This window comes from Dicentrarchus labrax, unplaced genomic scaffold (genome assembly GCF_905237075.1).
Source record: "Dicentrarchus labrax unplaced genomic scaffold, dlabrax2021, whole genome shotgun sequence".
NCBI classification, from domain to species: Eukaryota; Metazoa; Chordata; class Actinopteri; family Moronidae; genus Dicentrarchus; species Dicentrarchus labrax.
Window position 1 is genome coordinate 9,642,692 of NW_026136724.1, and position 24,992 is coordinate 9,667,683.

Here is a 24,992-nt window from a genome sequence, read left to right on the forward strand (position 1 = left end):
GCCGTCGTGACCTGCTGGCAGCGACGTCCGTGAAAACAGGACTCCACAGTAAACACAGGCTGTCCGCACACAGAGAGACAACTAACCCCAGGGTTACCTGAGCAGAAAGGGTAAGAAAACGCTTTGATTTGTTTGAGAGAGTTTAAGAGTTTGAAACTGTAGCTGTCCGCTGTTTGTTCGTAGACCTTTGTTCTGACTTTTAAGATATAATGGACCCGGAACTGCTCTGTAGGTAAATACTCCGAGTATCGTTATGTGCGTTGTCACTCAGTGAGGCAGAGATGGACAGAAACTGTCCTGTGACATTAATATTAGAAGTGGGACAACCAAAAACTGGCGAAATCATGGTCGTACGCTGCATTGTAGCTGGCAAGATGTGTCGAACAACTGGGTAAATCACGTCTTTACGCACACAAGTCATAAAACAGTGAGCGGCACAAAGTAGAGCCCGTATCTTCTGTAATCTACAGAAAATTGATCTGTAGCGTCGTTTGGACGACCTGCTTACACCTTCCCTCTCAGTGTGCACAGTGAGTGTGCAATGTAATACTCCCACCTGTCAGTTTCTGTGTGGACAACCACCAGACACCAAACACATGCTGCCATATTTGCCTTTTGGGAGTTTTGTCTAACAAGCACGTCTGCAGGTATTTTTAACTGATAAGAGCTTGAGAGAAATATTGAGGGTGGCATGTTTGTATGTGAAACTGCTGAAGAGGCTTTGTCCTAAGTGTTTATCCTGCCTTAGACAATGCACACAACACATTTAAAAATGCATGAGTGTGTTTCAGACTCTTTTAGTCAACTGTCTGTTTTTCCCTCAGGTAGTGTGTTTTTATTGCATTTGATTGAGACCAAGCATGAGCAGACAGTGTACATACACAATCAGATACTGTAAAGGTTGCCTGGCAGGCTCACAGGACTTCATGGGTGGAGTAACAGTCATGTGAAAGATATTCAGCTGGTTAGGAAATTATTTATCATGCAAATTAAAGTGAGGCCATTGGCTTTTATATCAGTGTTTTTGCCTTCTAATTGAGTCTCAGTGTTTTCAAGAATATATGATCTGATAATTGTCTGTACTTTCTACCTCTAAAAATATGAACTAACCAGACTAATTCATATTTTATAGGTATTGCAAGATAAGCAGGTACATGCAACAGAAACAGGCATGTAATTGGTGCACACACAACAGGTGCCAAGAAGGCGCATTTGAGTATTGCCAATACTGTAGAGTTGCAGGACAGTAAACAATAGTTTGACCAGAACATAAGAAAGTCGAAGAAATTCAAATTATTTGTGTAAATACTGTACTTATTATGCAGAGTGGGTATCAGCCGTGATATAACATGTTAAATACAGTTTCTTTGTCTACGTCATAACAAAAATCATTCAGTCACTGTGCCAGTTATTGATACCACAGCAACCTCTGGTCTTGTGTTTACCTTTTTAAAAACAGTCCCCAATGTGAGTTGTACAGATTTTACATTTGGGCATGTAGACAGCACTGGTATCAGATCTGTACTCGGTATCACCCAGAAGTATCAGGAGGGTATCAGGACTGAGAAGGGTTGGATAATTCTTTGATGGTAGAGCAAACAACCTGAGGCGATGCATGGTTCCAGCTGAACGGGTCGATGGGGGAGGTGTAATGGTTTTTAGAAGCAGTCGTTACACACTGGGCCCATTGATACCTGTTGGTAGCAGAGCACACCCCAGCATTCAGACCAGATGTATCTATTTATACCCGTCTTTTATCCCAAGGAGATGGATACTTTGGACAAGACAGTATTGCCTGTTGTAGTACAGGAAGCATCCAGGACTACTTTGAGGAACAGGTAAAATTAGGTTAATGGTATTCATCACACAATCTTGGGTGAATTCGAAACACTGCATCCTTTGAGAATTAAACTAAACTTTGGGAAATTGTATAACACTGCTTGGGCAGCTTTAAACCAGGGAGGTGTGGTGGTAGTAGTCCAACGCAAAGGGTTTCTGTTTATGTGGTCACTGTATGTATGATTAAGTTTCTCTCATACATAAACAATATAGTTTTGTGTTCTCCTTTAGTCAGCCAAGGACTAATCCTATATTTCTGCTGTTAGTACTTTGTATAAGCTGTTGTCCTATAATCAGTAATAAAGTATTAGTATTTAACATTGGTTTTCCAATTCCTTTAGTGTTTGTCCCGTCTGGCATAGTGGGACTTTAGCTGAAACACCCCCTTGTCCTGCCGCTGTTCCCCCTGAAGACATCCACCACCACCACCTCCATCCTCGTGCTCCACCTCCTCTTCCTCCCTCCGGCCACCCCTGTGATGCCTCCCTCGTGCTGTGGCTGCCTGTCACAGTACACCCATCACCATCTGGTTGCCTTCCTTCTCACCTTCTTTAGGTAATTTGGACCCAACCCAAACTTAAAGGTCTTCCCTCAAACCTGTTAGCGTTGTGAATGCGCTCCTGGGTTAGTTTCTGGGTGACCTTGCTTGTGATGCCAGACCTCAGAGTAACTGGAATCCCAATGGAGACTAGATTGATTTAAGGCTTTTGTTTTGTTTTTGTTGTTTTATTGCATATTCATTGGAAAGAATCACCAGAAAGTTGACCTTTTTTTTTATTTTATTTTTTTATACCAAGTTACCATTTTCACAGAGTTGTATTAAAGCAAAATATAGCTAGTGGAGAAACACTCGTGAATGGATGTGAGCTGTTAATTTAGGTGAAAGGTTTATGGAGCAAGGTTAACCCATGTCAGATGTAGTCAAGATAACATGGACAATATATACTGATTTCCAATAGACAGTGTTGCTACATAGATTGAAAAAGTCTTATAAAGCAGTGAAAATAAATTGTAATCTTTTCAGGTCATTTTGAAAAGGTTCAGTTAAATGTTAAACAGTGCAGGAAATAACTCATACTTCTGGCCACCTGGTAAATTTCCTGCCATATGTTTATTTCAGCCTGTGCTGTTAATGTTTAATTACAGTAGATGTGGTATCACACGTCTGCAGCCGTGTCACGCTACTCCTATCAGGAGCAAAGCAAAGTGCCGTCTGCAGCAGGCAGTAGCACGCAGTGAACGCTGCTGCTCAGCAGAAAATGAGGGCCTGCATTGGATTTTGGTCATTTCCTGTTTTTAAGATAAAGATGTGGCATTCCAGTGTTTCCTGTAAATTCTTTGAGCAGAATTGAGCTGCTGCTACTTTGGAATTTTGACCTTCTGTGTGCCTTGTGTGACCTAATGTAGCACGAGACAACTAACAGGACTATTAATACCCTGTTGTAACGTGTATATTATGGTATCAATTTCCATTTTTTAAACCAATAGCATTTAAACTGACACTAAACAAGAGTTATTATTCCAAGATATTAAACAAGTGTTCAGTCATCAAGCAGTTGCATCCCCTTTGACCTGTTCATTCATTCTACATGCATGGTTTACATGGATGTATAGCACCAAATCATAACAGAAGTTATCTTAGGACAGGTCTAGACTGTACTCCTTATAAAATAATTTACAGAGACTCAATAATTCCCACCACGAGCAAGCACTTGGCAACAGCGGCAAGGAAGAACTTCCTTTTAAGAAGCAGAAACCTCACGCAGAACGCAGCGCTAGGTGGGCCGCCATCTGCCTCGACTGGTTGGGGTTAGAGAGAGAGAGAGAGAGAGAGAGAGACACAGAGGGAGGTAGAGGGGGAGGGGGTAGAGAGAAAGACAGAGATGCACAGCAATAACAATAGCGACAGTAACAACTATAATAGTAGAAATTACTCATAATTATAATAATGATGATGATAACAGCCATAACAGTAGTGAGTAATGAATCATAATAATCACAATCATAACAACAGTAATAATAGCAGTGGGAGTCAACCAGGACCACAGCAGCAGGCACAACCAGGATCCATGAGAGGCTGCAAGACGAGACAGCACAAAAACTCCGGGGAAGAAGTGAAGTTAGTAACATGCATTAATGGGACATGAATGTGTGCAGATAGAGAGGGGGAGGACGAGAGGAGCTCAGTGCATCATGGGAAGTCCACTGGCAGTCTAGGCTGATAGCAGCATGACTAAGGGATGGTTCAGGACTCAGACAAGATTTATCAAACAGGAATGTTTTAATGTTTTAAGCCAACTTTTAAATGTGGAGAAGGGTGTCTGCCTCCCGAACCCAAACCGGGAGCTGGTTCCACAGGAGAGGAGCTTGGTAGCTGATGGCTCTGGTTCACGTTCTACTGAAGCTAATACAGGAGAAATATAATATATAATCTTTCCTAGTTCCTGTCGGTACTCGTTCCGGAGCATTCTGAATCAATTGGAGCGTCTTAAATCTCCTATTTCCTTTACTTGCTGACTAAACCTGTTTTCTGTCTCTCCAGCTATGTGTTACTACATGCGTCCAGGAAGACCTTCAGCAATGTGAAAGTGAGCATCTCAGCCCAGTGGACACCATCCGTCCAGAATGTCAGCCTCTCCCCTGGCGAGGTACAAAGCACCAGCAGAACAGCAGCATGCAATCCAATACAGTTTTCTTTCGCACATAGATTCTGACTTAATTCTTGTGAAAACATTCAAATGTAAAACATCGGCTTTGCAACTGGTGCAGGGTTATCCAGTGGTTAGGTCCCTTAAGGATTAAGAATACATACCAACCAATCCCTGAGAAAATAATAGAAGTTCAGTGTCGGAGGTCTAATGCATCCATGACATTTAAACCCCTGTTGTAGATAAACTGTACATGATTAACTGTGTTCTCTCCGACTGTCCCAGACATGGGAGGACAATCATCTGTTTGCAGATGAAAACCAGGCCACTCTGTTCCTGGGAGCTCTGGACTCCATCTTCCTCTTCTCATACGCAGTGGTGAGTGGCAAACAGAAGCAAATTTAAGATTAAAAATTAAGAATATAGTACTCTAAGTATGACCTGTAATTGTCTGGCTATCTAGAAAATTAAGACATGTTGGTGCCATGTACACAGGGTCTGTATCTCAGCGGTGTGATTGGGGACAGAGTGAACCTGCGCTACGTGCTATGCGTCGGCCTGTGCGGCTCTGCTGCAGTGGTGAGTACATAGACCTTGTGTTTGGCTTTGTGTGTAATGCTTGATAGGCTGCTCTTGTCAGTATCAGTATTTGACATTTTCAAGTGTTTTTAGTTGTGATGAGTTGTTTTTGAAATCTGCCCTGTGATTCATCATCAGTACCCTTATATCTGTCAGCTGTACATGATGGAATGAATATTGGATGAAAGCATTTGAAGCACTAAAGACAACCTTACACATGGCTAGCCTTGCACTAACAAACATATATTTCGACTTCCATGCAGAGAGAGACCCAGTTGTGCTTCTTGTTTCACATGTATAATACCTGGTCTCTATGAAAGAAGTGAAAATAAGTTGTGTCAGGCAGGACATAGTCACAGATGGCATTATTACTTGTATAGTAAAGATCTTGTTCCCAATTGTTCCCAATACGCTGTATCGATATGATAATATGGAATCTAACTGGTAGCTGTCTGTGTGTTTGCAGGAGTTTGTGTTTGGCACCCTCACCGAATGGCTCCATATCTACAACATCTATCTGTACTGTGGCCTGTGGGTGCTGAATGGCCTGCTGCAGTCAGCCGTCTGGCCCTGTGTGGTGGCCGTCATGGGCAACTGGTTCGGCAAGACGGGGTGCGTGTGACATTCCATCCGTGTACAAAACCTCCATTTATCTTAACATTGCTTCAAGTGTTAGCCGTGGATATGTTTGGATCATATGTTCGTAACATCCATCCCGCCTAGAAATATTTAGTCAAGTTCCGTGTCCCTCAAGTTGAGCTTTATGATACACACCCACGCTCGGAAACACTCACGCTCGCACAATGGCATCCATTCATAGGTGCTGCTGTCGAAACACAGACGCCATTTAGACACACTTTTCCTCACTGGCGGACTTGTAAACATAATTTGCTGAATATAAAAATAGCAAGTCACTGAGCTTTCTGTGAAGTTGCATTTTTTTAGACACAAACCAGAATGGAACAGAAGGCATTAAAAATAATACTTATTTATGTTAAAGTATTTATAATTGAACTTCCTGTTGTTTTCCAGCCGTGGCTTTATCTTTGGCCTGTGGAGTGCTTGTGCCTCTGTAGGCAACATCCTGGGGGCCTTCCTGGCGTCTAGCGTGCTCAAGTATGGATATGAGGTAAGACGTGCACACACAAACACACACTTATTGATACCTTTTACCATAATGTTCTCAGCAGCTCACTGGTGTATCGTATGTTGCTGTGTGCAGTACGCCTTCCTGGTGACGTCAGTGGTGCAGTTTGCCGGCGGGGTGGTGGTGTTCTTCGGCCTACTTACCTCCCCAAAAGAAGTTGGTAAGGACGGCAAACAACGTGTTACAAAAACATGACCACCCAACTCTGTTTAATTGAAATTGACCTAATTCCCACAGAAGCCATTTTGAACTTCTCATTTTCTCATTTCAGTTTGAGACTCTAAATAGAAGCCGTTAAGTGTCTGATTGCCTAAACTCTTGAATGTTCGTGTGTCAGGTTTGAGTTTGGAGGCAGAGACGGGGCTCAATCCGGTGGAGACGGACACAGACAGCCACCGGCCTCTGATGAGCGACGAGGAGAATGAGGTGGAGGTGGAGGTGTATGGCAGACGGTACCAGTCGGTTCAGCAGCCGGACGAACCTCTGGTTGAGCCTCCTCGAGCCATCGGCTTCTGCCAGGCTTTCTGTCTGCCTGGAGTGCTACCTGTGAGTCCACAACTCTCAACGAGTCAAAACACGTGTATTTACAACAAGCACTTCACCACAAATAAAGATGATTCAAATACATTGCAGAGTTTTCACACCACGTTGTTTCTACTGCAGTATTCTCTGGCTTACGCGTGTCTGAAGCTGGTCAACTACTCCTTCTTCTTCTGGCTTCCTTTCTACCTGAGCAACAACTATGGCTGGAAGGAGGCTGAGGCCGACCGTCTGTCCGTGTGGTATGACGTCGGAGGAATCATCGGTGAGTGGCACGCACATTTCTGCATTTTCTTCCATCCTTTGTTTAACAATAGTCTCATTGAATTTAAAACATTTTCAACGGGTACAGTGAAAAACACTTCTTTGGATATGAGACTGTGTGTTCAAGGCTCATATATTAAATTGAAAAATAAATATAATATAAATTAAATATAATTATAAAGGACTATATTTTTTGTGTAAAATAAGACACCTCTCCTTTATATATAAATATCATCAGAGTTTGGATGATAACTGTCTTTTTCTTATTGTGTCTCTGTCAATTTGTTTCTTTGTCTCAGGAGGGACAGTTCAGGGTTTGATTTCTGACTTCATGGGAAAGAGAGCCCCGGTGTTGGCCATTAGTCTGGCGCTGGCGATGGGAGCCCTGGTGGGATACAGCAGTGAGTACAAAGTCGACACGATTAGTTGATATTAAGATGGACATTTTATAGGCCGAATAATTAATTGATTAATCACAAAGAAGATGTAAATAATCAGTTGGTGCATCCTTATGTGAATACGTACAAATCATATTGTTTAGGGTTAACACAGGCATTGAAGAAACAGAGTATTAACATAGGAAGAATGAATGCCACAGTTGAGTTTGTAACAGGTGACAAATGCCTGTTTTACCTTCTGACTTTGAGTACTGAAATCAACCAAAGCCTCATTATATAAGGTTGATGGTGGTATCTAAACAGCGTCAGCCCCAGTATCACAAGTCTGCCCCCCCTCCTCTCCATCCTTCTCAGACTCGCCTAACGACAAGGTGATAAACGCAGCGCTGTTGGCTACCACTGGCTTCTTCATCGGCGGCCCATCTAACATGATCAGCTCAGCCATATCCGCTGACCTGGGCAGACAGGAGGCTCTGAGGGGGAGTCAGGAGGCTTTGGCCACTGTCACTGGCATAGTGGATGGAACTGGGAGTATAGGAGCTGCTGGTGGACAGGTGAACAATAACATCTCTAGTAAAACAGATTTATGTCCTTAAAGAAAAAATAAAGAACTACTAGAATAAATCTGCCCAGATACAGTTGATGCATGTGGTTCTGTATGTATGCGCACCGCTACATAGTTGAGGAACAGAAAGCGTAAATATTCTGTATCTGAGAGTCAGCGTAAATCTGGTGTTGCTAGCTAAGATCATTTCAATTTCCAGCGTCTAGCAGCACTTTATTTTGGATTTTAGCACCCACAGTGTGACATTTGATGTAATTTATATCTCCATCTTCCTCCAGTACCTGGTGTCCCTGATTGAGAGCAAGCTGGGCTGGATGTGTGTGTTCTACTTCTTCGTCGTCATGGTAAGATGAGTTCCTGGAATCACAATACGCCTTTTTTTAACTGAAATGTCACGGTGGGAAAGGCACAGGTGTATTATTCTTGCTGGCTCACACTGTCAGGACATAACGCAGCACAGAATGAAGCTATCGTTAATTTTATTAACTCTGTGCTTTTCCTGTCTTACACGTTTGTTTTCTGTAATTCTGTTGTTTAAACACAAATTCTGACTAATTAATGTTTGTAGCATGTTTTGCCTCGGTTGAAAGTACATTTTAATTTCCAACTGTTAACAAAGCTGAAATCAAAACCCTTGTGTCTTCATTTGACAGACAGGGGGCAGCATTGTGTTCATCACTCCCTTGCTCTTCAAAGAGGTGCGTGCCATGTGGAGAGACAGACAAGCTCTGCACCGCCAGCTGTGAAAGCGTCAACATCTGTCGGCCGTAATGTTTCTACTCTTTATCAGTGACCGCACACACGCTGCTCAGACACTCCCCTTATAGGTGAGTTACAGGAGTCGGACCGATTTTGGTGGATGATGTTTCTCTCAGCCATGTTGATTAAGGTGACCTGGAGTTAGTGCACCACCAGTTTAACTCTCACAGCGTCCAGTGGTTGTGTGGTATAACCCCCGTGAGTAGGTCTTTGAGCACAACGCTGAAGTCTTCTCAACTCACTAAAAGCCTCAAGTGTGAACACAAGGATTTAGAGGTTGAGCTGAAGTGCCTGATTTAAAAAAATGAATAAATAATTAAAGGCTTTTAAAGGGACCTGGCTGTCAGGCACAACCAGTCTGTGAATTCACAGAATGTGCTAGTGTATATATTTTAGAATTTATATGGATGTAAAAAACTTTTTAAAATGCACATGCTCTTGAGTCAATTTTGGCCTTATTTTCAGGAGTTCTTAACTTACTGTAATAAAAAAAAAAGAAAACAGGCCCTCTGAGGCAGACTGGGGGTCAGGATTGCCTGAAGAATGTGAATAATGATTTTAATGTAGAAATGTATTGTCAGCTTTTGTAGATATGTATAATATTTTGGTTGAGATAATGAATATTGCACTGTAGTATTCTAATAGTAACAATTATGTCTTGAAGATTTTACTGAACCACTTAGATCTTAGCTGGGTTTTGGTGAGCGTTCAACTCGCAGCCACTCGATTTCTCTCATGTACAGTATTTTGTGTAATCAGGGTTAGAAACTATACTTTAAAGCCTTTCCGTTAAAGGGGATTGGTCCTCTTGATTCTGTATGTGTGTCAATCACCTCATCCTTCATCCTTTTTCACCTCCTGGCCACTGGAATGTTTACGCCTCAAGTTTGAGTGTCTTAAGTCACAGGAAAACCCCCACACTCACACACTGACAGAAACACAATTAGAACAATGTCCCATTGTCCTCTCAAACGTTTAGTTTACAGCGCATATCTGACACACATTGAAGTGTAAACTGCATACTGACATTGCAGACGAGAAACGTTTTGTCTGTTTATAGCAGAAACTGCACTTTTGTTTTGTTTGGGGAACTTGACTGTGAATCTACCCAAACGTTGTCTGTTATTAAGTTTTAAAGGAAAGATACTTGTACAGCACCAGCCATGTGCGAGGTATTGTTTGAATATGTTGTCTGCCATCATCATCATTTAGTTACAATTTGTAAAAAGAGACTAGAATTTGGGATTTTCCAGCCATTGTGGCCAATACACACTACAAATAGTGTGCTCCATTGCATGTAGATACATAAATCACCATGTAACATGCTGACATGTTTCCTTATGCTAACCCGAGAGCAGTGGAGCTTAAAACTAAAAATCTCTTAACTTGCCAAGTAAAATGTATTCGAATGTAAACTGAAATGTATGTGGAATTTGTAACACTATCTGTGGTGTATTTTTTTTTTTTGATTTGTTTTATTTTTATTTATGTGAACTTTTCAAGTTTTAACTAATGTAAATGCAATTTTTTCATTTTAAATAAATGCAAATCACATTTTGCAAATTGTGCGATATCACTGAATATTTCAGATAAGGTGGGAAAACTTTTGATAAAATATTTTTGTCTTGTAACTGATCTTTATTTTATTACAGCTTCTAAGATCCATGAAGTCACATTATTGCCAAATACAGTGTATGAAAGTCTATTGATTAATTGTGTGCAATGTTACTTTGAAACCACCAGGAGGTGCTATTAAGTTTCGACCTTACGTTCGTAGCCCTTAAAAACTAGAGTGAAAACACAAACAGACCAGTGTGTTGTGGTTTATATCAATCTCATTAACATTTTATTATTTTGAGCACACTATGAAATCAACAATATGAAAGGCAACAGTGCACCAACAGCCCAGCAATATATTCTCTATACAAATAATGTCAAAAAGGACATGATTCTGATCCCATAAAAATACACTTCTTACATGTTGCAAGGATACATAAACCAGTATTAAATTACAATACAATTACTACAAATGGTGTACAAAGATTATCATACATTCATGCATATACAAAATGTAAAAAAAAAGGTACACTTTGATATAGCTGCAACAGGTGATTTAGGAAAGCCAAGTTTGCTTGGGCAATGTGACACTAACAGAAAAATCTTGACATTTATCGTTTTTCTTCCTTTATTTTATTTCCTCCTAACAGACCTGAGACTAAGACTAATACAGCTGCAATGAAATCCTAAGGAACCAATGAACAAGTGTAAGAAACTGTCTAAAAGTCTGATTGGAGGAAAAAAATATTTAATTATTCTAAATATCAAGAAATTACTAATCTGTGCCTCAGTATTTGTATGTTTTTTTTTTTTTTTTTTTTAGATTACCATAAAAAAATAGTTCTCTTGTCAACAATGTTAAGTAGTGCAAAGATATAGTTTCAGAAATAACACAATTAGTTATAGCAAATAGGGCATTTACAATTATTTCCCTACATAACAAATGATACAAACTCAAAATAAGTTAATAGACTTTGAAAGTTTACTCTTCAACGCAGAAGATAGTTCTGTCTCTCACACACACACACATAGATAAGTTGACAAACAAAACAAGTCATCCTGACAAATTCAGCACAATTTCAAATAACCGTGTCTGCTATTTTTAGATCTGTGAAAGATCCCCTTGTTGAGTCATGAAAGAATAACATGATTATGAACAACTGCTTTCATGCCGATTTTTCGCAGACTGAGGCGGTTGGTTCATGAAAGAGAGACTCAGAGCTTTAAAGGGGGCAGACAAAAGCACGTCTGAATCGCGGGCTACTTGTCTGGCCTCAGAAATCCTTTGATCTTGAAGGGGTCTGAGTGATTTTCTCTTTTTCTATTAAGTTTTCCTCGTCCTTCCCCCCACTCCTCTTCCTCTGCTCTATTTCTGGGAAACTGTCAAAGCAAAGTGAGTCAGAGAGGGACAGACAACAACAGCCCCCTGCCCACCCCCCACCCTTGAGGGACTGGAGTGTCCTCTGCGTGGAGCCGGGCCCCGCTCTGACACACTGACTCTTTTACCTGATGTGAAACTCTACACGGAGCGCTGAACCTCGACAGCTTTTACCACAACAGAATGATAAGACCCCCAACCCCCCTTGTTAATGTCTCTCTGTCTCTCTTTCGCCTGTAGGAGCAAACAATCTGAGCGACATTTTTATTTTTTTACATCTGAAGTATATTTAACTTGTTTGTTTTTACTGAATCACTTGATGAGGTAGTAAGGATGTATAAATCCAGGTTATGGCTTTTCATCCATATACAAATTAGAAGGACTTTAGATCAGGAAGAAAAAGTAGGCACGTCCTTTTTTGAGTCACCGAAACTGTTAGTTGAGCAGTTGTGGTGTCTTTACACTCTATAATTGAAGATCTGGGCGTGCTTGAGACCTTCTGTGAGCCATAACTGATCACTCAAACAGTGAGCGACTTTTATAAATGATGTGTTTCTAATTCAATGGCACGGCAATTTCCTCTTTGGTTCAACTGCCTCAGCTGCCACACCAAACCAACACATTCATACACAAACACTTGTATGCCTATATACACACGGTGAAAACACTTAGAGAACAGACAGAAAATGCGAGTCAGCTCGACAGATTACCAAAGGTGGAACCGAAAGCTTGATCCCCCTGAGCTGCAGCACAGTGATAAAACAAAACATTCCCTTCATGGAGAAAAGAGGCGTATTTAAAACCTACAAGGTGGAAAACACATGAAGATAAAGAGTGGAAAATGCTACATTGTTAGAAGCATTAAGCTGGCGAAAACATACAACTAAATAAGGTATGTTATGGTCTGTTGCCACAACAAATATAGATTTTTACAACCCCATTATGCAAACAATAGAAAGCAAAAAGGGAATATGGTTTGTATATTTTTTTGCTATGTGGTGATGGTGTTAAATACACATGGCCAATATTTTTAAGCGGCAACGGTGGAGTGTATATGAGCCACAAAGACTTATAGTCTAATGCATAATTTGGGGGGAATGTTTGAGGTCATCTGACCTCGCTTTACACTCTGCTTGTCTATTTTTTTTTCGAAGTTTTTTTTAATTTTGATGATGACCTAGCATCATGAACAATAAATAAACATATGAAACATTATTATTAATACTCGCTATTGTACAGGTGTGGCCGAATTACCTCATCGCTGAACCTCCACCGTTGACCTTTTAACCTGGAGCTAATTACAGTCGCGCTGCCAAATTTTTAGCCCTGGGTGAGGTTTTGACCCCTGGTTAGACTCGTGCTTTGGGAGCCGTGGGGTGAGACTAAAGGCTAAGTGTGACACGAGGCCAGGAATAGTAACTCATCTAATCAAAACCTCTTCTGACTTTCAGCAAGAGGGAGAAAAAAGGTCGAGGACTGAGGTCAAATACTATCCGAGGCCCGTTCAGAAGAAGATTAACCTCTTAAAACTACAGCCTGTTTTCTGTTATTAAGAGTGCATTCAAAATCATTTCACAGTATAGTCAAAAGCTGAGGAAAACAGTATTTAGAATATATATAAAATTTGTAATTATCAACAAAAACCGTTTCTAAAGTCTGAGCTTGATTATGTAGGGAAATGGTAGCTTCCTTATGCTGAATGTTAAACGTATGTGGTGTCAGAGGAGTTTTTAAGCCCGTGCTGTATGAGCTTGTGGACAGTCAGTTACAAATTGCTACATATATACATATGATATGACACATATCTGTGTGAGGTGATGTGTAGAGGGATGTCGACCACCTAGTGATCCTCTACTGGGTCTAGTTGTGCTTTTCTACTGTCGAGAAGATCCTTTGTAATGCAGAAGCTTCCTCTTCTTCACCTTGAAGAAATCTGGAGAATGAAAGACGATGCAAAGTCAGTAAAAAAAAAGGGAAAAGAAAATGTAACAAAATTCGTTTATTAGCTTTCTTGATGAGCGTTAAGTTAGCTAAACCTAGAATCAACTGTTTGATTTATTGAGAGTTGGCGGACTGACCTGTGATGGCAGCCTGTCTGCGTTTCCCTTGCCGTTTGATCCGGTAGCACCCCCTTGTGGTCACCTCCAAGTACTCATCCCCAGATCCGGACGAGCTGCTGGACCCTGTGGAGCTTTCGCCCGACGAAGACGACGCCCACCTTTTGCCCTGTGGCACTGGAACTGGCACTGGCACTGGCACTGACCCGACCGTACAGCTGCGGTAAAACGCCGGCACATCCTGGCACCTGAGCTCCTCCCACTTGATGTTGGAGCCCTCTCCTGGCGTTTCGCTCTGGAAATCGAAGTTCCACCGCTTGTTGGCCACCTCCACGCTCATGCACAGCAGCCGCTGGAAGTCCTGCTGCAGCTGCTCGTGGTCCACGGGCCCGAAGAGGTTCCTCCGTACCGGCCCCACCTTTAATTTCAAGGCCTCGATGCCCCCCAGGCGTGAGAGCTCTGAGTCAGATGCCATTGTTGTTCCTGCTGTTGATGTTGATGGAGAGGCTATCGCCATTTTCCTGTCAGAGAACAAACACATGTACACACACAAAGTGTTAGAGGAAGGGCAGAGGTTGAGTGCTGGCTCTGTTAGGCCTGCAGAGCTTCAGTGAGGTGTGATCTGAACTGGCATACAAACATATAAGCTATTAAGCGCCCAAACCCCCCACACACCAGCAGTATCTGCCCTCTGGGGCGCCTTTGTGTTTTATGTGATTAAACACACGTGTGCCCTAACCCGCTGAGTAATTACTGCAGCGACAGGTAACCGAACCGACACCAAATAAATCTCCAACAAAATTCACTGCCCCGCCTGTGTCAATGTGAACCTGATCCTCCACCTGCCCTGGTGTCTGCCAGTCAAAGGTCACAGAGAGAAAAGGCTCATGTGAGGAATGCTCCCCACATACCCCAACTGCCATCTGCCACATTTAATTAGAGCAACACTGTTGAATTCTGGGATTGATTTCTACACTGGTAACTGATATTCTGCCTTGCGTTTCCAACTTTATGACCACCTGCACTATCTCTACATAGAGTGAGATAGAATTTTACACGTAGGTGGGTGATGACCACATCCCTTGCTTACTGCTTACTCTGTAACACCTCGATTGACTATCACTAAACTGAGTGCTCAGTGCTTTATCAGCTGTGTCCAGGCAGTAAAAGAACATATTATGTGTTTTCTGGGATGGGCAGTAACTATTATAGAGCTGAGAGATATGTGGCTCTTCTACTGATACTATTAAATATACGGTCTAAAATGTTTCCATCCTGGTACAAATTTCTGGGCAAAAACCGCTTTGTGGTAACAGGATTCTTTGCAAACAATGTTAATTAAGTTGGTAAGCATTTTTATCTTTTGACCTTGTCACTGTGGTTTTATAGCGGCCCTCTGGATACTTAACACATATACCTAAATAAATTTAAATTTAATATAAAAAAAATATCATATCATCACAAAGTAATTTGAGGACAAGGGGTGTGGGGAGCTGAAAGTGGGCCTCATAACAGATTAATCCGGCCCTGCCCCAACATCTTGTTTAGAAAGTAACTGGACGAAAATATGAATAGTTACAGGCAAAATATTGTCACGTTCTTGGTTTCAATGTCGACCTGTTTCTTTAAAATAAAGTCAAGTTTGATTTTGCCAATATCTACAGCATACATTAACATTACGCACAAATTCCCTTATGTAAAACAAGTTTTATTTGTGGTGTTTTAAAGCATTTATTGTATATGTGTAATTAGGCATGTGAAACACAGTAAGGGGAAGTGTACAGAGGGACTTAGAGAAATACCAACATGCCATCATATCAGCCCAGGATCAGCCTGAAGACAGAGTTAGAGGCCAGCTTGGGGGGAGAGAAAAAAAACCCAGGGGCGGAGGGGTGCGTTGCGCAATTGTTTGACACCTACAGAATAAATAGCTAGAAAGCGCACTTTCACAAGTCAAATAGCTTGTAATTTTTTACTACGTCTGTGTACTCGTATAAACTGTTAAAAAAACATGTGTTTGAAACCACAGCGGGCGACGCATTTAAACATTTTCTTAAGTGCGTACTTTTCTCTAATCACTATCAATAATAGATTTAACGTTTCCTTCAGAGCTGGATAGATATTAAAAACACTTGATGGAACAACACAAAACCAAAACCATAATTGCCTCCTTTCACCAACAGGGCTGTGCTCTCTACCCAGTGAAAGTTGTTTGTGTCGAGAATGAAGTGGGCGCGGTATGCAGATCAGGTTTCCACCCGACTCGGTGTCCCCACTTTCAGAAAAACACCGAGAACCCCCCCCCCAAGTTGTACCCAAACTCCCCCTAAAATCACTACAATCACTAATGCAACCCTTGTCTCTGCAACCGCAACACAATACCGTGCAATGTTGAATAAAACAGCACTAGAAAGTTCGCTTAAAGCCTTCACAAAGAGTAAAGTGTGGAGAAAACACAGTCGTGACGCAGTCGGATTCAGTGCGGATGTGGGTCAATGAGATGCGACGCACAAACTCCCCGCATCTCGTCAAGGCACTTAACACTCACATTACACACATAACACCTACTTATTATTCATTTAAACATTACGCCCAACAATAAACCAGTATTAATTAACATTTAAACAGGAATTAACTTGTTTTAAATGCGCATTAAACGTCTGGCAAACAGGTGAAAACGGGTTTAAAACTGCGTCAACTTGAGCGAACATTTATCCAGCTCAAAGCTAAAACAACCCCACACAAGCGACTTTATAAGAAAACGTGGGGAAAATAATAAACTATAACTTTTAGAAAGACAGTAAATATATAAGATAAGATGTGTCCTCCTTACCATCAGCGTCAATATCTCAAAAGTTTGCAAAAGTTTCACGGCTGTTGCGTTTTGGTCCACAAACTGCGCACAATCCACCCAATAAGAGGAGTGAGGTGTTCCTGACAGCTCCGTGGAAATAAACACTGTCAGGTTGAAAAGGTTTTAGTAGCCACTACCCACGGGAGGGTTGCTCTTGTCCCCTTATCTGCGACTTGTTTGTAAAGTAAGACAGGAGGGGGACGTCCTATGAGAGGAGCCAGTCACGTGGGTTTACACCAAAACAGTCATTGTGGGAGCGCAGCCAGGGGGTGAACATTGGTGTCATAAATTCTGACGACAATTAAACGCAGCACAAGATAAACTTTCATTGCTGCAAAAGTGCGAGAAAAAAAACAAACACCCAAAATGCATCAAAGTTAAAAAAAATAAAATTAAAAAAAACATTACAAAACTGCATTTAATGATATTGAATATTTATAAAATTGTAAATAATGATTATAAATAGTTTCTTACCCTGTTATCATGATGCTAAAATCCTCTGCCTGTCTGTGCTCTCCTGCTCCAAACCTGTTGCTGCTGAACTCTTTTGCGCCCTTGTGCTTTGCCTCTCCTTCACAGCCACTAGAAGTAGGTCAAATATCTTGGCAAAGGGCGCCATTTCCCCTTTTCCAGCAAATGTGACACACATTCTCGTAGTGATTGCATCACGTTTTCTGTTGGCACCGGGCCCACTGCCTCCAGTCACGTTGCAACTCAACGTGACTCTCTTGACTGGGGCATATAGCTCCAGTTTGACTTCTTCTCCTACAGATTTACCACATCCCCTTATGGACATACAGTATGTTGGCTGTGGTATGTGGAGCAGGAAAAGGCGCCAAAACACCAAGGTCATGTGCGTTCGGTTACTTATATAAGAGAAAAGGGAAATAACTGCTGACCTATTTCTCTTTTAATAATTGAAAAAGGTGTTTGACTTTTTCACCACTTACTTAACACACATATATCCTAACCATGAATAAGAATCAAAGTCACCTGGATGTAAAGTTTTTACAGGTCAAATGAGTAATTGTGCATGAGCATTTCTCTTACTAAGTAAAAATCTAAAAAAATCTTTATATTTGCATACATATATACTGTAAATGGATTTGGACCTACTTACTAATTTTTGTTGAATGTAGCTCTGTGCTCTCAAGTTACCTGGATTCATGTCCACCAGTAGAAGCACTACAGTCTGTAGAGTGCTGAAATGATTAATCCATTGATCAAATTTATTAGCAATTTAGGTCATCGATCACTTTGAAGCAAAAATGCCAAACATTCCCCACTTCCAACCTCTCAAATGTGAATATTTGCTGTTTATATGTATGTATATATATATATATATATATATAATATATATATATATATATATATATATATATAATAAACTGAAAATCTTTGGGTTTTGGACTCTTCACTGATCAAAAGTTGGCATTTGAATATGCCAATTTGGTCTCTTTTGAACTTGTTATAGGCCTTTTCCCACTGATTTGTCAATGATTGTATATAATTAAATAGGAGAGTAATCAGCTGATTAATCACCCCTAACAATTAAAGTAATATCATTTTCTTGAGTGTAAAAAAGCAGCTTATTGGTCACTTTAATCACCATGAGTATTAAATTACTTTCAATACTTTCTTGCATTACACTTTTTTCTCTTCAGACTCTTTTGTAATATCTTTATTTCCAGTTCTTGAATTACTACTCAGTAGCATTTCCTCATTACATCATGATTGCTTCCTATAACCCTTTCTACATCTATTGTGAAACGTTTCTTTATTTCCTCATCTATTATAAAATACTCTAGCCCCTAGGGTCACCATTCCTATTGTAACTGACAAATAAATTCTTCTCTTTGTTATTATTATATAGGCTCTCTGTCACAGGCGGTGTGTTACATTGGCCACAGCCTTATTGTTGTATAGCTATTCTGTGACACATTGTAGAAGTCATCTGAGAGGCCTGTTAGCCGACCAACGCCCCTCACTCAGAAAGGTTATTCCAGGTTTTACACACTTACTATTTTTACACATTAGTCAGTGCCTTGACTGCCTCATACGAGTAATGTTTTCCCAGCTCCCTCAGACACTGTAAATGCAGGCAACACTTTATTTCTGCAAGTGGTTTATGAGATGCACTGCTTTTATAATGTCAAAGCAGGTAGTGGTGCGGCCGTTGTTTGTGGACTCTGCGTGTGATAGCCGTGGCTTAGACATAATTACTTCACCACTGTGGAATGTTTCTTGGTTAGGAAAAGCTATTTTCACATGGGGGGGCTTAGCAGAAGTTCAAGGCAGTTAGGCACAAGGCTTGGAAAGCAAACAAAACAGTTTCCCCCGAATGAATCCCAAGTGTATTTTCCCATAAATCCATAAATCTTAACCGTAGACTTAATTTACTTAGTTTCTGAATTATAATAATAATAATATGAAAAGGATTGGAGTGGGGAGGGGTTTGAACCTTATATTTAACTTTTTATTATCAATATATCAACAAGTCCTCCCAATTAAATGATAAAATATGTCTTCATGCTGTCCAGAACAACACACAGAGCTGATCTAAGGCCCCTACCGGCAGGACAAGGGATTTTTTCTGTGCCTTCCAAAACTGTTACAGACCACTGTTGGAAAATCACTCATAACTTGACAACTCTATGGTTTAGGTTAGGCACAAAAATGACTTGGTTAGGTTAAGGGAAACATCGCGGTTTGGATTAAAATGACTTCTTTGCTAAGGTTAGGGGAGTTTTGTCATCATGGTGACAATAATAAACACTTGGTTACAGTCAGGGGACGATCATGTTGACCATAGGCTGGAAACAGGAAATGAGCAGTGGCCTCTCATGTTTAAGTCCGGTGGTTTGTTGAACCATCCATCAACCTCCTCCCCACCTTTAGGGCACTTGCTGAAAGTGTTGTCGATCATTTTGGGAAGGCAGTCTGGTTAATGAAATAATAATTTTCATGTAGCACCAAATCACATGTTAGGGATGGAATTAGCAAAAACAAGAAACAAAAGAATAATTTTTTTAACCGAAAAGTGACACTGACAGTAGTGACAATATGATGCACTCTTTCAAGAGATAATGTTCAATCTGTTCTATCCACATCTACATTTCTCTAAACTGATATTAACATTTTACTAGCTATATAGTTTATGTAATTGTGAAGTTGAAAATAAAGCCTGGATACTGGTAAATGATTGCATATGGCAAAACGCACATTTATGGCCCATGTTGCACACACAAGGATTTATTTTTATTTATTTTTTGATAAACTACAACATAACCTCTTCCTTTTCTGGCCCTCCTAATAATTTCTGCACAGTCCCTAAGTTAAAATAGTGACGATAGCTGCTGGAGGACCTGCTCCTCCACTGACATTGTACTTTTAGCACAAGCTCTTATTGTTTGTTTTACATGCTGAGTTATTTTAGGTCTCTCCCATCGTGATACATAATAGTCAATTAGGATTGTGTCCCAGTTCCCTAATGCCCCACTAATCTGTATGTCAAGTAAGCTTTATACACTGTCATATTTGAGGGTTCACCAGCAGACAATGAGGCCTCAGCAGCATGATCCCTCACTGTTTTGTCAGCCCTCTGACCTGTATTTACTGTCAGCTTATTGTTCAACAATAAATTCCTAATCCTCTTCTTGTTGTCTACAGTGCTGTGTGTGTTTTGGTGTGCCTCCCCCCTCCCCTCCCTAATCTTGTACTGTATGTTACAGTTGGCTATGCAGTCATTAAGCCCATTGTCTTCCCACCACGGTCAGTGCCCTTAGAATGCATTAGCATGCTTGTAAAACAACAGTCACACAGTACAATGTGACTCGGGTCAGAAGACGATGTGCTGGGGAATGTCACGGTGGGTCTTGTGCTAGGAAAACAAAAATCAATTCACCTCTTTTCATTCAAATGTTACTGATTCACCGGAGCGTAAAACACACAAAGGACAGAACAGAGAAGCCATTAGGAAGCTCACCATACCTACATCCTACAACTGCAGGCAGTGTTTTACAAATGTATGAAGTTTGAGTCTTAATCATCTGGAAATGATCTGTAATGTGATGGTGTTTGGAGGACATTTATCAGATAAATGAGAGACTATTACAAACTTGACAAAGCCTTACTGAAGCTCAGAAAATCAGCCAATTTATAATAATGTGTATAATTAATTACCATCATGTATTCCTGTGAGAAAGCTTATGAGGAATTCAATTCATAAAAGGCCGCCACAGCACAGAAAATGAACTAAAGACTAACTAAAGGTAGATGTAAACAATATTAAGTCATCACGTTAATAACTGATTTATTAACTCATTTTGTCAACTTTACCAGGTTGTCTTATTAAAATAATAGTGGAAAATAACTCTCTCTTGCAAAGAGTTACAGAGGATTAATACCACTCTCATGTCTGTACGCCAAATATGAAGCTGGAGCCAGCAGCCAGTTAGCTTAGCTTAGCATAAAGACCGGAATCAGGTGTAAACAGCTAGCCTGACTCTCTCCAGCACCTTTAAGGCTCACTAATTAACACTTTATATCGCATTTGTATTATTCACACACAAACAAAGCTTAAATATGAGGAACAGCTCTGGTTTTATTATTTACTTCGAAGTGTTAGTCTTACAAACAACTCTTTTGGGCTATTAATAAAGAGACAAACGTATAGAACAAGTTGTACTATGGGTGAAATATTGCTTTACTCAATGTGATGGCACAATACAACAGCTACAAACTGTTTATGAAATTGCTGTGTGGTTTCTATTCGGATGAGACAGAGGTTTCAGAAAGCTGGAGGTCAGAGGGTCATTGGCTACACCAGAACCTTTAAACTCTTCAGCGAAACGCCAAGAGGTTGTACCGTGTATGCATACTGTGTGGCTGTCTCATTTCAGCAGGAAGTCTGCGATGGAGAGAACACGGCAGAAAACAGAGCAGAGGAAGTTGTTGGTTTGCAGGTGCAGTCTGGGGGTTTCCACATCCTTCTGCCCTTCAGCTGAGGAAGTAAATAAAGAGTCTCACCACAGACAGTAGATTGTTTACGTCAATCGTAATTTACTGACGTACCACAACAAATAAGATGTAGAAACATGGGGTGGGAAATGGCGGAGAATTACAACAAAATTAAAGCGAGTGAAAGAGAAAGAAGTAAACTGTGTGTGCATCATTCAGAGAGCTGTCTGTTAAATGATGATTTAAGACATGAATGGCCTCACATTCACTCATTTACCTCTACACACTGCAAGTTTCCCTTAATGTTGTTGGTATTTCTTGCTTTGTAAGTTCTGATTTTATAGCCTGGAGCACTTTCATCGTTATGTAATGTCTGAGTTGTTTGTCAAATATTTAGTCATAAGGAATGCCTTGTCTTTTACTGCAAACCAAATTTACTTACTGGTGCAAATGGAGTTATGTTACCATACTGGAAACTATAATGACTTATCACCTCCAAGCAGCTCATCCATACATGCATATGTGTAAACATTCATACAGTCGATAGAGATCTGACCCAAAGCAAGCTGTGCACGACAGTAATAAAGAATAACTGTAGGCCGTTAAGCTTGCAGATATCCTTTAAAACTGGGATTCATTTGGTTGAAAAGCAGACATTTTTAGCCATGCTAGCATTGTGGTTCAACATATGGTACTCAGATGGTCCACCATTTTGGTGCAAGCTGAAATATTTCATAACATTTTGTACAGACATTCATGGTGCCCAGAGGATGACTCATAAGGACATTGGTAATTGGTGGCAAACTATTCCCAACAGCCTCAGCTGTGTTTAGTTCAAATTAGCCAATTATTGCATGCAAACACACACAACCAAGATGGTAAACATTGTTAATATTATACTTGCCAAATATCAGCACAACATAGCATGCTGATGTTAGCATTTAGCTCAAAGCCCTGCTAAAGTACCTAACTACACACTGAAATATAGACACTGTAATGCTATTTAAACAGCAGTGATCATTTGACCTGTAAATCACCAAATCCTTACTGGGATACAAACACTGAAAACCGAGTATTATTATCTCGGTTGAGTCACACAATGCTACTTTTTCTGTTTTTCTCCGAACGCAGCTGATCTGTGGGGTGTAAATATAAATTTGGGACTGTGTACTTTGTGAGGGGCGGTGGGCGACCATTAAACAATAAACAGAAGAATAGTGTATTCACACAGTACAAGTACAACATAAGTGGGAGGAGTTTCCATGGGAGTATTCGCCCAGCTGTAGAGGCCACAGGTGGGTTGTGGGGGAAGGAGGCAGAGTGAGCCATGCTCTGATTTTGTGTGTGTGTGTGTGTGTGTGTGTGTGAGTGTGTGTGTGTCAGAGGGAGTGTGTGTGTGTGTGTGTGTGTGTGTGTGTTTTCCCGCTTAGGGTCTGCAGAAATTGGGGTTCAGGGAGAGCAAGGAAGCTTGCTGGCAGCTGGATATTGTCAGGGGTTCACCAGGGAAGCTTGTATGTCAGGGTGAACGGGTTTAAGATGAAATGTGCCCAAGGAGACCCTGACTCACTGTGTTTGTTTTGGGGGGGGGTCCTCAGGGGCAGGCCTGGGGGGTTGCCGGTGTAACACACAGATTGGGGTCTCAGATTTATTTTCTTTGAGCAGTGGTGGCATTTGAGTCTTCAAATGTCACCCGTGTGCATATATCTGTAAATCTGAAGCACTCATTGTTCTTTTAAGAGCAGCCTGTGCCTTTAGGTGATAACATTGTGCTCTTTGAAATATTGTTTTTGTAGAGCGTGTTTGTGGGCGTGGGGAGGAGGGGAGGGTTTGAAGGGCGGAGCAAGGCGGGTGTAAAGCGATCCTTTGTTTTCCTCTCTACATATGTGTCTGAGAGGGACTTGTTTTGATGACTTTGAGACTAGTTCAATGTCAAAACCAGAGAGAAACTCCCAGCAAGTCAAAGAAATATCAAGCAAAAATGTTTATTTTGACCAGTTTGTTTCCTCAAAATGAATAAAATGCTGTTTTAAAATTAAAACCTCCCCATATATTATATTTACTTATTTTCAATGGAACATAATGTAAGAAACCACACGAATGATACTAAGAATATGAACTCTCTGAAAAATATACTGTATCTGCCATTCATAACTCCAGGAGGGTTGTGGGCCGCATCTGTTTCTGCTCCATGCAGCTGAGGTGAAAAGGTTGTGTGCTTCAGCTGATGTGTTTTTCACCCTTATCTACATCTGGGGGAACATCTGGTTTGCATCTGGACCTGGCCTTGTAGTATTGGGCTGTGCATGAGCGTGACAATATGTGCGTGTTTGCGAGAGAAAGAGAAGGAGAGGGCACGGAATATATTTGTGAGTTTGTGTGTGCGTGACTGGCTGGATGAGAGGATAAATGAATGAGGGAGTGAGCGAGCCAGCAAATGACTGTGCTGAAAAGAGAAAGAAGTGTGTGTGTGATAGCGTTACCTGGTCTGCAACAAATAATCTCATTTTTGCTGTCTGAAATTGTGAGAATGTTGAGTAGAAATTGGTTATTTATGGTTAAACTGATTTTTTACAAGGAAAATCATATATTTCCTGCAATCTGTTCAACACCTGTGACTGTCAGATAGAAGATTTGCACACATGACTTAACAGCCAGCCTTATCTGTTTGACATTTGTGTGTAGAAACCTCTTTAGTCCAGAGTTTGCTGGTTTTATGATCTAATTTAAAATGGAAAGATTACACTGTCTACGTTCACCTATCCAAAACTAATTGAATTAAGCTTGGAACGCATCATTAAAAGTGTAGTGATCATGGAAACACAATCATACATCTTTTGTCAAATTTACATTAAAAGAACTGTGTTGGAAGACATACTTTCCTCTTTCTTTACTTAAGTAAAAGTACCAACCCAGGCCTGAGTCAGATTACTTTGAATGAATACACATTACATGGCAATTTTTCTAATTAGTACCATAATCCATTATATTACAAAAAACACATCAAATTAGAATACTTCCTTCAAAATTAAACACTGAAAATTTGGCACCGTATATTGCTATATATTATAAAGATGTAATCAAAGATTGAATCAAGTAATCCTTGACAATGTAACTATAACCTAATTCAGTGTGGGCTGATTGCAAATACTTATTTTTTGTCATCTGATAATGTAATCCCAATTACAAATATTATTTGAATTTACTACCAAAAAGTTTTTAAGTTTTTAGTTTTTATGAAACAGTCTCAGTTTAATACGGATGCCTCTTCATGCCCTACACAAACAAGCAAGGATGTGAGAATATTGGCTATTTCTATGCAGTTCTTCTTAATGTCTGTTCCTGGTTTGGATTTGGTCTTATTCCCCTTGAAATCAATGAAACAAGGCAGTGTAAACACTAGTTTTTCCACGGGGGGCGCCAAAATCAATTTCTTGCTAATTAAAAGTGC

At 40.5% G+C, this 24,992-nt stretch overlaps 2 protein-coding genes across 3 annotated transcripts; one reads left to right on the plus strand and one right to left on the minus strand.

The window, feature by feature from the left end:
- slc37a3 (solute carrier family 37 member 3) lies at window positions 1-10,302 on the plus strand. The gene is made up of 14 exons (XM_051391885.1): window positions 1-110; window positions 2,181-2,394; window positions 4,382-4,487; window positions 4,773-4,865; window positions 4,983-5,066; window positions 5,533-5,678; window positions 6,099-6,195; window positions 6,289-6,373; window positions 6,551-6,759; window positions 6,877-7,018; window positions 7,317-7,418; window positions 7,770-7,969; window positions 8,259-8,324; window positions 8,634-10,302. Exons 2-14 carry the CDS (start codon window positions 2,318-2,320, stop codon window positions 8,724-8,726), a joined length of 1,500 nt encoding a protein of 499 aa, XP_051247845.1. The 5' UTR covers window positions 1-110; window positions 2,181-2,317; the 3' UTR covers window positions 8,727-10,302.
- Window positions 10,303-10,556: 254 nt separating this feature from the next.
- On the minus strand, window positions 10,557-17,218 carry cdkn1d (cyclin-dependent kinase inhibitor 1D). 2 transcript variants are annotated; one of them, XM_051391903.1, is made up of 3 exons: window positions 17,060-17,218; window positions 13,753-14,252; window positions 10,557-13,607 (listed from the first exon to the last, which is right to left on the minus strand). In XM_051391903.1, the coding sequence occupies exons 1-3, from the start codon at window positions 17,068-17,070 to the stop codon at window positions 13,549-13,551; spliced, it is 570 nt and encodes a 189-aa protein (XP_051247863.1). In that variant the 5' UTR covers window positions 17,071-17,218; the 3' UTR covers window positions 10,557-13,548. The 2 variants fall into 2 exon arrangements, with proteins under 2 accessions (XP_051247863.1, XP_051247864.1); XM_051391904.1 differs by lacking the exon at window positions 17,060-17,218 and adding an exon at window positions 16,565-16,774.
- Between the last annotated feature and the right edge of the window lie 7,774 nt (window positions 17,219-24,992).

Excerpts from the sequence above, each read along its gene's own strand:
- slc37a3 (XM_051391885.1), top strand. The coding sequence starts at position 2,318 with ATGCCTCCCTCGTGCTGTGGCTGCCTGTCACAGTACACCCATCACCAT. Across the intron at positions 5,679-6,098 it reads AACTGGTTCGGCAAGACGGG|CCGTGGCTTTATCTTTGGCC; the intron begins GTGCGTGTGACA and ends GTTGTTTTCCAG. Across the intron at positions 6,374-6,550 it reads TACCTCCCCAAAAGAAGTTG|GTTTGAGTTTGGAGGCAGAG; the intron begins GTAAGGACGGCA and ends TTCGTGTGTCAG.
- cdkn1d (XM_051391903.1), bottom strand. Across the intron at positions 13,608-13,752 it reads CAGACAGGCTGCCATCACAG|ATTTCTTCAAGGTGAAGAAG; the intron begins GTCAGTCCGCCA and ends TTCATTCTCCAG.